The sequence below is a fragment of the Mya arenaria genome, chromosome 13 (genome assembly GCF_026914265.1).
Source record: "Mya arenaria isolate MELC-2E11 chromosome 13, ASM2691426v1".
Taxonomy (NCBI): Eukaryota; Metazoa; Mollusca; class Bivalvia; order Myida; family Myidae; genus Mya; species Mya arenaria.
Genome location: NC_069134.1, coordinates 27,864,660 through 27,877,813, shown reverse-complemented (window position 1 = coordinate 27,877,813; position 13,154 = coordinate 27,864,660). Strand labels below are relative to the sequence as shown.

At 34.9% G+C, this 13,154-nt stretch overlaps 1 protein-coding gene across 1 annotated transcript in view; it reads left to right on the top strand.

Moving 5' to 3' along the window:
• LOC128213450 (uncharacterized) overlaps positions 1–13,154 on the top strand; it is a 59,346-nt gene that overhangs the window by 17,201 nt on the left and 28,991 nt on the right. Inside the window, exons 25-46 of the mRNA XM_052919151.1 lie at positions 247–485; positions 614–775; positions 1,451–1,583; positions 1,695–1,885; positions 2,052–2,220; positions 4,627–4,865; positions 6,460–6,618; positions 6,911–7,088; positions 7,417–7,580; positions 7,769–7,936; positions 8,327–8,483; positions 8,640–8,803; positions 9,285–9,452; positions 9,561–9,728; positions 9,910–10,077; positions 10,738–10,905; positions 11,104–11,274; positions 11,409–11,579; positions 11,856–12,029; positions 12,139–12,264; positions 12,379–12,503; positions 12,752–13,060. Of these exons, the coding sequence (XP_052775111.1) occupies positions 247–485; positions 614–775; positions 1,451–1,583; positions 1,695–1,885; positions 2,052–2,220; positions 4,627–4,865; positions 6,460–6,618; positions 6,911–7,088; positions 7,417–7,580; positions 7,769–7,936; positions 8,327–8,483; positions 8,640–8,803; positions 9,285–9,452; positions 9,561–9,728; positions 9,910–10,077; positions 10,738–10,905; positions 11,104–11,274; positions 11,409–11,579; positions 11,856–12,029; positions 12,139–12,264; positions 12,379–12,503; positions 12,752–13,060 (3,871 nt within the window). The remainder of the gene's footprint in view (positions 1–246; positions 486–613; positions 776–1,450; positions 1,584–1,694; positions 1,886–2,051; positions 2,221–4,626; positions 4,866–6,459; positions 6,619–6,910; positions 7,089–7,416; positions 7,581–7,768; positions 7,937–8,326; positions 8,484–8,639; positions 8,804–9,284; positions 9,453–9,560; positions 9,729–9,909; positions 10,078–10,737; positions 10,906–11,103; positions 11,275–11,408; positions 11,580–11,855; positions 12,030–12,138; positions 12,265–12,378; positions 12,504–12,751; positions 13,061–13,154) is intronic.

Sequence of the window (13,154 nt, the reverse complement as noted above, 5' to 3'; positions counted from 1 at the left end):
ATAGCTACCTATCATTGAAATACATGGCGTCGGCATACAATTTCATGCACAGTCGTGGTCATTTTTCGTGTGTTTTCATGCAGTGTGTTAAATGTAGAGACACCAGGGTAACGTTCTTTATGGTTTGCCTTTTCGATATGTTTAACCATATATTTCATGGAATGTTTTAAATAATGGGGTATAATGTACTTTCATAAGTATATTTTCTGTTTATCCATCCGCAACTAAATCTAAATGTGTTTTCAGATACACTGCATTTTCTGTTGACACTACCAGTAAAATGAACACGAAACCAGCCATTTCCTCAGACATTGTATGTCCATCATATGACCAAATTACATCTTGTTGGTACTATCCTTTCTCTGACTACATTAACTCTCCTGGTGGAACAACAATCCCTCGTTATTCATACGTCGACGGGGAGCAGCACAAAATACTAGAACATATTTACGATCACTCAAGAGATGTGTTCCTTATATGCACAGGTAAGTTCTTTTTATTTGTTGCATTTAAAACGATGGTATTTTAAGCATTTACAGATTAAATGTGAACGAGCGAACAGTTGTATAGGATTATATATGTTGAGCTCATTTTTTGGTTTAAACCATTGCAGAGTGTGGAGTTCCTGCCGTTATCGGTGGTCAAATTAAGGCCTACGATCATTTAACAGGCACTTTATTTGTGGACTGCAGTCTTGTTTGTTCGATGAACTTGACTTTGACATGCTTGGAAAATGGCAGTTGGTCTGACATTGCGAATTGCTCTTCACAATGTGGTAAGCTTTTTTAAGAGAAATTGGGTTACTTGAATATTTGATGCAGATATGTATTTTGAAACTCCATATTATTATACATTTTTATGTTTATTAATGATCTAAGAACAGTAATTAATTATGTAAATCAATTACTTTCGCCTTTCGTTCATTTTTTGCTCAACCTCATCAGTTAAAAAGAAACGTTAGCGCGGACGTCACTAGGACAGATTCAGTGACGACATACTCTGACTAAACTTTTCACGTTAATTGTAAAACAATACGTTATTAATAAAATGAAGTTTAAAGAAAACTTTTCTTTGTGTTTCTTGAAACAACTGGATAGATAATTATCGTTGTCATATGATAATCTTGACTGGGAAGCCATTACATAATTCATATTTGTTGTTCAGGGATGTAACGTCCCTGGCGTAAATTCTTTTTCTCGTCGTAAGGGTCGTCACATCTTATTACGCACATATTGACTAACAAATAATTAACTTTTTACCGCTGAAAATCACTTTCTATGGGTTGTCACTTGACGGTTAAAAACCTTGAAATATATCAATCCTATAATGATAATTATAATAATAATGAATAATAATAATAATAACAGTAATAATAATGATTTGTCATGCATAGCTCAACTTCTTGGTTAGTAGGAAACACATTCTACTAGATTGGTTTGGGTTTTTTCAGCTCCAACGAACGACGTGGATCTTCTTCATTTTACATTTGGTGAAGTGATCTTAAAACAAGACGGAATCCCGGGCACAATATGTGGGGACTATTTTGATACCAACGAACTTGATGTTGTCTGTAGAGATAAATGGTTCGTTGTTTTAAAACCGATTTGTAGCACTATTAATGGTGTAAGATTTAATTTAGCAGTGTTATACCAGCTTCTAACTATGAGTAAGCTCTTTATACCTTTAATTTGCAGGATTTCAGAGTCATATAACCGTAAATCTTACTCAGTCCAGCACGTAGATGTTAATTCATCCCCAGCTGTCCAAACTGTATATAACGTTTCATTCCAATGTGATGGCACTGAAAATACGCTTTTTGAATGTCCGTTTCAACAACTGGATAGCTGCCAGATTAACGGAGTTTTCGTATCCTGTATATCTCGACGTGAGTATTCATTTAAATTGAGTTTCCAAGAAAAGCAGATGCAACCAATATATTTAATGAAAGTGTTGTTTTGAAGTATCTTTTTATTTAGCGCGTTGATCGCAACGATACGACAACTTTATCGTTATCTATAATGTTGGTTTTTAAATTATTATCTAATTTGCAGCCTGGTACTCCAGAACCTATTTTCTGTCCGACGTTCGATTGGTTGATGGCAATAGCCCTTACAGTGGACGATTAGAAGTTTTCACAATGGGATCGTGGGCAACCGTTGTTGATTCTAGTCCACAATGGTTTAGTAGCGGAACTGTCTTCTGTTCCCGATATGATCTTTTGTAAGTTTGCATCAACAAAGTGCCTGATTTCTTTTTCAATTCGTTCGTATTCTTCATAGATGGATTTGAAAACATTTTAAAAAAAGATAAACTTTAATTCATAAGGCCACACCATATTAATAACTTGTTCATCGGACTTCCCGCACCTATTTCTTCAGAGAAGCAAAAAAAAAATTTTTTTTTTATCACTTGCGCTAATTTTTTCAGTAGAATGTAGCCTTTTCCCTTATAACCGCGTTGTTCGATCGTAACAATTATCAAAGCACCGGCTAAATCATGCAACAGCTCTAATTAGAGTCAATGAACGATATAGACCCGGATACAAGCGTCTAGATGATCGAGACTAAATTGGCAAAACACTTCCTGATTCTTGAAAATTACGTCAACAAATGACAATTCTACCACCATTTAAAGTTTGATTAAATTTTGGACGAATGTGTTTTGCTTTTATTTAAAACGTATATATACTGGGCAAGAAGTGCTGAAATTTATCGTGAATGACAGTGATTATCCAAAGTTTGAATTTGGTTCGGACATGTTTGACGGGAATTCGGATGACCGTTACAGTGAAAAGACAGTTTCTAATCGGTCATCTATACCTACTACACCTGTCCAGGTAAAAACTTAAGGTGTGTATTTTAACTTCTTTGATGTTTTGCTGTTAATATAGCAAATATGATGTATTTTTGTATTATTTGTTTCCTTCAATACATTTAATGATTTATGCATGTTTGTTTTTATTTTGCTACAAATCAGAGTATAGTGTTTATTTAATTCATATGCATTTCATGTACAGTAAAAAATAAAGTTTGGCCAAGAAACGAGCACCACCTTTCTTGTGTTATCATCAAACTGTTTCAGTAATGCATACTACATTATACTACAATGAATATTTATGTATAATACTGCTTTAATATTAAAATTTCAGATTCCTCCGAAACAGCGGATCATGAAATTCCTGTCCCCATGAGGCAACAAGGACGTGGTTGTGGTGGAGGCCTTGGTCGGTGATGAGTCAATGTTCATGGACAGTAGAATGGCGCTAAAAATTAACCTGACTGACATTTATATGTGCTTCATGCAATCCCATGAGTTTTACCATTCACACAAAAACATCAAACAAGCCGGATTGTGTATATTTTGTAAATATTAGTCAAAAAGGATAAAAAAAGGTGTCAGACTGTGTGATTGGAAAAAGGTATTAAGCACACTTTGTGTTGCGAATAAATGTTTGTAGATTTTTTAGATGTTCATGTGTATATCTAAACTATATATAAAAATCATTCAAGTGTTAAATATTTATGCTGATTGGTTTTTGTCTATGAAAAAATATTGCATAATCTTGTATTTTCTTGAAATATTTTTTTGCTATATATGAAAATTGACACAATCAGTATTTGCAGTACAAAAGAAGTAAAAGTTTCTTTTGTTAATATGTTTTCTATAAATTGTCTTAATTTGAACAAGATATCTAAAAAAAATCACGGGAAATCTGCAAGTTTAAAAAATATAGGCCTTAAGTTCTGAGAAAGCCTAAAATCAATCTAGCGCTGGTTGGAATTTTCTGTGACATTTTTCCAGCTGAAATGGTTTACAATAAGGTGTAAGTTTTTTGTATATTCTCTTCCAGAACTTAAATGGCTACCAAGGCCAATCGTGTAGTCAAAGCAAGAGTGGTAGCTATATTTGATTGCAAATGCCTATATTGATTTTGTGAGTTATTTTTCAAGTCACCTTGTCTAGTCATTTCCATGGCATGAGATATGACAATGTATTTTAATAGAGAATTATTTTGAACAAAGTTTTCCTAAGGAAAAGTTGAAAACCTAGTTAATAGATTTGGATATGGTTCATTGGGCAGGTAGGTGGCTGTGACCATTGGCGCTTGTGTCCAGGCTTTAACTTAGCCATGCATAGGGTATTTTGAAAAAAAAACATTTCAAAAAGGTTTAAAAAACTGGAAAACTGGTTTTGAGTTCTCTCATTTATGAAATAGTTCAAATAAATACATTTGCTTGATCTCAAATAGCATTTGTTTGATCTCAAAACTAATATTTCTATAGAATTATCTTTTAGTGTTATCATTCTTTCGCTGGATGTTATCCTTGCACTGTTTACATTATCATTGTTTAGTTAATAAGTGAATAAAATGTGAGCAAAAGTGAGTTGAATGACTTTATATATTTGTTCGCTCTTCGCTCGCTCCGCTTTTTTGCTTAATGCAAAACAAATATTTTAATTATTATTTCGCTCGCTCACCCCATTATTTTTTGGAAAAAATCCGATGAACAAGTTATCAATTTGGTGTGGCCTTACCTCTGTAATTAATACTTGTTTGCAAGAAAAGGTACAGTATGACTTGAACACACTGTAATGTGATTATCGTTTTGAACAATTTCAATGCAGATTTTCATCATACATCATTGATACAACACGGGAAAAGAAAACGAAGCCAGCAATATCATCAAACATCCGCTGTGATTCAGATCAGCTTTCTAGTTGTTGGTACAACCCGTACTCAAACAATGGTGATTCTCCTGGCGATGTGAGTTACAACCCTACTTACACAAATATCGATGGTCAAGAATATAAGGTTTTGGAAGAAATATACGATCATTCTCGAGACATTTACTTGATTTGCACAGGTACAGTTACAGTTTTATTTATCCACATAAACAAAGTTTAAGAAGGTATATTGGAGTCACCAAATGGTTGGTCGGTGGTCTGTTGCAAAACGGTATGGTACCGACTACTCCTACCAGTTTTGACCGATTGCTTTTATATTAAATATACATGATAAATTTGTATTTACTTGCCGGGAATTTGTTCAGGAGATATGACCCTTTCACTGAATATTTTTCGTCAAGAACTCGCATTACCTGCTATAGATCTATGTTGCCAACGTAAATATTTGGATTTGCATGCACGTTCACAAAATCTAGTCTTGTCCACCAAGTCATGCCAATAAAGTTGCAAAGGTTGTGATGAAACAGCTTCTTCTCATTAAGAATACTGATATATCAGAGCAATGCTAAGATCTGCGCAACAATTTTCATGAAATCCAGATGTTTATGTTGTCAATATTAAGCTCCATAAAGTAATTTTCCATGCAAGATGTTGCCCAATATGATATCGGGGGTTGTGGAGCGAACTGATAATTACAAAATATAATCAGCATTTAGAGTTATTAAGCTTATCATGTTTTCAATCAATTTCGGCAGAATGGTTCATGAGTTAAGTAGTACATATTTATACTGACGGATATACTATAGGAGAATGTGTTAATTGTGCCATAGATCTTATAGTGATATCATTCTCATATTGGATACACAGGATGATAAACATTTTCCGTCAGTTACGGTAAAGCGCCAACTACTACTGGAAATTTGAAGGGATTGTTTTGAAACTTTCAAACCCACTGGGCCGCTTATTCAAAGTTGTTGTTTTTAAAGTTAATGTTATAAACTGATATAAATATGTATAAAACAAGCTCAGCTAAAACAATTGTCTCGATATTTGTACGAGGTACTGCAAATCACAAGTGTGTTCATGAAACATTAAAAGTAGTAAATATTTGAAAGTTAACAATTATGACGTGAACAACATTGATTACTTTAATTGTATTCCTAACAATCGGCCTATTGCCACCAAAAAGCGTGCTAAGGCTATGCAAGTGTTTCGTGGTAAGCGACCTATGAGTGTTAGAGTGACCTGCACTTGTATTGAAATGTCTCTTTTAGCTTAATTTGATTTTGAAGAGCAAACTTTTTGTCCTATTTAAGATATTACACTCTGGTCACTCGTACACATATAGTATTCCCTGGCAAGATATCCATGACCAACCGCCTACTTGTCTAAGTGCCCTGGCATATGCTTTCAACCTTTTGCTCTCCATTTATTGTGGATCAAACTGCATCCACAACTCTACACTTATCACTCTGATACTCAGTACATTTGTGAAAGAATTACTATTTCAGATTTAAAGGTATCACTTTGACTCTTGGTTTTCACTTACATCAGAAGGAGATTAGAGGTGTTTTATATTGACTCTTGCTAATGCATTAAAATTTATTTGCCCTTGAAATCATTTTTACACTCTATTAACTGTGAACAAGCTTAACAATATTCAATAGAGCAAGAGTGCAAAAATGATTTCAAGGTCAAGTAACTCATCTGGTCTTATCTTTTGCATTCACCTTGCGGCAAATAGGAGTAACCTTTTTTAACAATTTGTATCAGAATGTGGTCCGATTTCCGTTGAAAATGGGGAGATAGTCGACATATCTGCCGATGGTAGTATACTGGCCATAACATGTAACTTCGGGTCGGTTTATGAGACGCTTGAGGTACATTGTATTAACGGGACATGGAACGGAACATCAAATTGCGAAATTGCAGGTAAGACTGAATATTTTTTCTCGGCGTAAATATACGCATATTTTTCACAGAACACAACAATGTTTTAAACACGACCAGCAGCAAATGTAAGGAAAGACTTGGGATTTTTTTGGCACCAGGACCATATATTTTTAGAAAGCATAGCAAACAAGAATCACCTTCAAAAACATGACTTTGTAGGTTTTGTTTATGACAACTATTAAAATTAAAATCTTAGAATGTCTGCGTTTCGTATAAGGTGATTAATATTAACGGGGTTGTTTATCATGTGTATGAATGTGGTATTTTGCAGGATACCCTTTACTTGTACGAGACATACGGCTAGCTGACGGCAATGGACCTTTTGATGGAAGGGTTGAGATTTTTGTAGGGGACACATGGGGTACAATTTGTAGCGATGGTTTTGACATGCTCGATGCTGATTTTCTATGCCAAACGTTGCAGAGAAAATACATTTCTTTCCCGAGCCGGTAAACTATATAAACGTTTTTAGTTTGGATTCAGTTTTTTATAAAACATAAGTGCTAATGTATTATTTGGTAAACACGATCATTTGCTATACTCACGTGTTTTTATAATTATTATTATTATAATTAACCTAAAGTTTGCCAAAGAAAACATATCACCGATTTGAAATTGCTTTGAACGTTTAAACATTTTAAGTAAAAAGCTATACTATTACATACGATCATTCAGGATTTAATATTATTTTATTCGGATTGTTAATACGAATATTTAACATTTGTCCCTCATCTGTTATTCATGCAAAATGACATAAGATGACTTACATTTTCATAGTGCTGGAGGATTTCTTACAAACGCATTTTACGGCGAAGGAACAGGGCCTGTGTACATGGACCGTTTGGACTGCACAGCTGTTGGGGGAAATGACTTAAGTCATTGTTATTATGTTGTTAACAACACCTGCACACATAGTCAAGACATTGCTGTGGTCTGTCACGGTCAGTTATTCATGAAACAAATTATCGTTAACTGTTTAAATATGCCTTCATAATTTGGGATTAAAAGATATGCATGCGTACAGTGAAGTGTGGTTTAAAGTTTTGTCCATAGTCATATGGATTTAAGGGTTCTAAGCATATTTAATTTGAGATAAGCATAACGTTTTTCACACACGTCTTTTCTACAGATTGTGGACCACCGAATACCTTTTGGGACTTTGACTTCTTCAAATGGAGCGGATTTTCTATGATCGCCGACTGTTCGTTTTACAGGACCTATCTCGGAAATTTAAGCATGGAGTGTAGCGGAAATACAGGGCAAAATTGGGAAACATCAGGAACGTGTTACGAATATTGTGAGTTTTTTCCTAGCTACTTATTTCCACTAAAATAGCCCATATGTAGCAAATAATTGCAATGTTTAATGTTGTTGCTGTTGCTGCTGTTTTTGTTGTGGTGGTGGTTGTTTTAAATAGTCACAGAATTTTAGAGACAAACGTTCCTCTTTGCATAATATACGATTATCAGAAATTCAAAAGATTGAGTGTCACTTATTATAGCTGTTCAACGAATGTCTGAACTTGTGTAATCCTGATCCTTTTGCTAAATATTTATATTCAATATACAGAAGCATGAACTATTGGGATATATTCGAAATGTGTCTTATTAATATAAGTCACAACACAAACTTTTATTGGAATAATAATAAATATTACATGAATCTAAACATATGTAAATACCCACAGCTGCTCCCCTTGAAATAACGAAAACACGGCTGGTTGAAGGCAACAGCACCAATACAGGCCGAGTTGAACTTGAAGTCCACGGATACTGGGGGACAATATGTGCAGATGGTATAGGACTGAAAGAAGCACACGTCTTGTGCCGAATGCTTGGATATTCGTAAGTCTTCTAATTTTGACTAGACAAACCGAAGCCCATTAATTGTACGTAAAACATGTTATATATAAATATTTTATAACATGTAAAATTCACGAACAGTTTGCTAATGCATATTGATATTAAATAATAATAACATATTTATTATCTTCTTTCCAGATCGGCTCAGAATTTTTACCGAAATTTTACAAACCCGCGGACGTCTGGTCCCATATTTGTTGACGAGCTTGATTGTTCAGAAACAGAAACTTCCATCAACGACTGCTCTTTTGAAACAATGCATGACTGCACACATTTACAGGATATTTATCTGAACTGCTCAGGTAAACTTCATTTATTACGCTAGTTAACTAGGTGTTTGTAATATTTAACTGTTATACAAAATATGATAATAAAGTACTTAGAATAATGAGACAGTTGTCATAAAAATAGTTGTGCTTCATAACATAATTTAAAACAACATAAACACGTGCAATACGGAAACACAAACGGACACCAATTAGCTGTTTTGAATGTCCTCATATTATTATATTTTTGTTGATTGAATGTTGGTACACGTATGGGGTCAAGTTTTCGCAAACCGGTTAAACCCATGGTTAATTTTTACTTTATTAGGCGGTTACCCAAAAACTATAAATATTTATATTTGTGTAAAATGTGTGTTGTCTTGTGGTATTGTGAATCTCTCGTACTGATTCATTTCGCCATTGGTCCTTGTGGTTTTGACCAGGAACTTTGCTTCATTTTAGATTAATTGTCCTGTCCCCTTTATTGTCCACTAGCTGAACATCCTTTTTGTTTTAGCGTGCTCTACACCAGCGATTCCCAACGGTATTGCAAATACCTCGGCAACGATAGTTGGCACTGTCGTTGAATTTGTGTGTAGAACTAATTACCGTCTCGAAGGGAACTCTGTTGCTCTATGCCAGCCAAATAGAACATGGACAGACTATCCAGAATGCATTTTAATAGGTATGGTTTCGTAATTATTGAAGTTGCTTTATATCATGGGTGCTTTTAAACGAGGAGTAGTGAATGTTTTTATATTTTGTAGTTTTCATGTATATACTTTCTTGTTAGACTGTGACGACCCAACTCCATCTCATGGTCAAAGTAGCAATACAGACACGAGTCACGGCGCTGAAACAACGATCAGCTGTGACGAGGGGTATATCTTGAGTGGCATGTCAGAAATTGTCTGCCAGTATAATAACACATGGACATCATATCCTGTATGCAACATTATTGGTAAGTTAAGGTTTTGTCTTTCTTTTGTATACCTTTTCATATGTTGTATTCATTTTTAGTGTTTTTGCAATTAAATAAAATGTCAGCTTCAATATATTGAATAAAAAGCGTTTCAGTAGAACATGATACTAATTTAAACACTTGAAATACATGTTCCTAAAATAATTATTTCTCTCCCTAGAATGTAATGAACCGCAACCTGAATTCGCCGAGATTGGTGGAAATGGGACCAAATATGGAGATACATTGGTAGTACGATGTTTGGAAGGCTACGAACCGGACGGAGGCACAACAATATATTGCATGTTTACTGGAGAGTGGTCGGAATGGCAGACGTGCACGATTAAAGGTCCATTGATTTGAGAGTATATTTAATTGTTTTTGTTGCGTCCTTGACATGGATGTTGTCTTTGTGCTTTCATAACAAACACCAACACTTGTTCCTACTACTAATCAATTCACTTGCGATAAGCTGCGGTATAAGCAATATTTTGCGTGGGCTAGGGAATCCTACTCACAAATATTTGAATTTGATATGCCTAGTGACCAAATGGTATGACTAGTAAGGGTTTTGTGCAAAAGAAAGGAACATGTAATAACTAGAAGGACAAAAATTATATCACAAACTTTATTTTCATGGCCTTCAGAACGTACAAAATATGTCGTTTACATCCGATTTCAGTGGAAATGAGTAGCCAATATACAAAGTGAAAAATACTTAATGTATAGTGGACGTTTAGTCAATCATTTTGCATATAGCTAGCAACAACACAAACCAATTTAAATTGGGTATTCATCAGTAAAGGTAATGGTAAGAGAGCTGGCTTCTTCGTTGTGCGGATAATTTCACACGGAACGACCAGATTGAAAAAGAAAAACACATTTTCGTACCATGAACGTAGTTTTTACCATGTTTACATTTAAGAATGCAATATCAAAATATTCTAAGAGCTTTATGTGAACGTATTTTGTAATAAATGTTTTATGCATGTTATGAATACAATTTTAGATTGCGGAGACCCTACTCCAACTGGAGGTTTTACGAACAGTACTATAACCACCTACGGAAGTGCCGTACACATATCGTGTGATCCATCCTTCACCATATTGGGCAGTGCCGATATTGTTTGTCAAGCCACTGGTACCTGGTCAAATTTGCCCATTTGTGATCCATCAGGTTTGTATAATTATAATGAGAATTTGTAAAAAAGCTTATTAAATCAAAATGCCTAAATATGTATGCTGCTGCTTGAGTGGGGTCAATGGTAAACTTTCTTTTTAAATGTATCCAATATTTCACATTGGGATCATAATTATACGTTTCGGTTATTCAAGAGAAAAAGATCATATAATAAGAACAATTTTTGTTTTTCAGACTGTGGGAAATTTCAAATTCCTAACGCCCAGGTTGACTTCACCGAGGGAACTTCAGCGGGCAGTAAGGCATACATCAGGTGCAACAGTGGCTATACTCTGAATGGTGCAAGCGAGGCGCTTTGTGACGAGTCTGGATCTTGGAATGATGAACCTACTTGTAGTCTAATAGGTAAGAACATTTTGAGCATAGCTTATATGATAGCACATTTTTTTAATAGTATTGCAGGCATGTTATAGCATTTTAGAAATATTCAGTCTGTACTCCAACGTAAACATCGTTAATAATATGTTGTTTATGAATAGATTGCGGGGATTTTCATATTTCGAATGGACAAGTTGACGAAATGACCGGCAATCAGTTTGGCGACACAATGCGTGTTTCTTGCTCTACTGGATATGATTTGGTTGGCTTTTCTGTCATTATATGTAATGCGGACGGAGCTTGGAGCAATGATCCCCACTGCCGTATTAAAGGTAAACTCGATATTTAGCCAACTGTAATTTTTAGTGCATGAACATTCAAATTTGTGACGACATATAAATATGATGTTGTAAACTGGCAATATATTTAGTCAAGTAAAACTCGAATCGAGAATTTGATTTTTGCTTGCGATATTGGCTTCAGTTGAATTTGCATGAAACATTTACAATTATTAGAATTAAGCAATGACACATGCCTTATGCATCGTTTGGCTTTTTCACGTAAACTATGAGATTCATTCCCATAGCAAAACTTTTAATTGTTAACAGATTGTGGTGTGCCAGCTTTATCGGTCAATGTCAAAGTTGCATCAGAAGGGACTCAATTTGGGTCTATCGTGACTTTTAATTGCAACGAGGGATATCGCTTGGTCGGACCACAACGATCCGAGTGTGGGTCAGACGGAAGATGGTCAGACGAATCGCCTGTTTGTATAGCAAAAGGTACCTTTATAATATATATATATACCGTTCACACTAATGATATGACATACCAAATGCATTGCTACAATGAACAATGTTATGAACATTTTTTTTTCGCGTTTTTCAAAAGTTAATATCGGAGGAATGTGTGCTGGGGATGACTACTGCGCAGCCATAGGAGCAGAATGCCTTAATGAGGTGTGCAAGTGTCCGAAAACAGGGATATACGACCCTGCCTCTAATACATGTGATACAAGTAAGCTCTATGATAGTTTATGACTGTTATATTTGCTACTTTGATAGTTTCAATTACTGTTCATGTATTCAATGTTTTAGCATAATCCGATATATGAATATTTTAACGTTTAAGTGCCGGAATTTCCATACGGCGAAGACAATGGTGATACGATTCTTAACACTAACGCGCAGTGTAGTCAGGCAGTTCGATTTGAACCAGGAATACCCGTATCGGATGAATTGCATACACGAATATTTGTAAGTTTCATACTCAGTCAGGCAATATTAACACAATGTAGTTGTTTTGACGAGTCAATTAAAAGTGTTAGTCAAACCGAGATGCGAGGCTCATAAGTCCATAATTCGGATGTAAATTTCTTTGGAAGCAAGACTTTTTAATTATGCATTCCTATATTTGTACGCAGCCTATATATTAATAATTCCTCTAAACAGCATATTGTATTCTTCTTGTAACAGTTATGGTAATGTTTGTTTCTTGCTTTAAGGTATGTGCGAATGGTTACATTACATTGGGAGAAGCGTACGCCAGTCCCAGTCCACCAAACGATCTTGACAGTATAGCATCTAAAATAATATTAGGCCCGTTTTACGCTGTCATGGCTCCGTCAGGTTTTGTTTACTACCGAAAATATGACATTTTGACTTCTCCTACCATGAGGTCTTTTGAAGATGTTTTGTTGCTTGAAGACATTATCCATAAGTACGGAGGAGAAGATAACTTTGAAGCCAAGTTCGTTTTGTTTGTTACGTGGAAAGATAAAAAGCCATACCAATCAATTTTCAAGCAGAATTCGGTAACTGCTTGTACTTCATTTTTAATGACCTTATTTATTAAATATACAATGCATGTTTGAAGTTCTACTGTTTACGTAGTAAAGTTTATGTGTA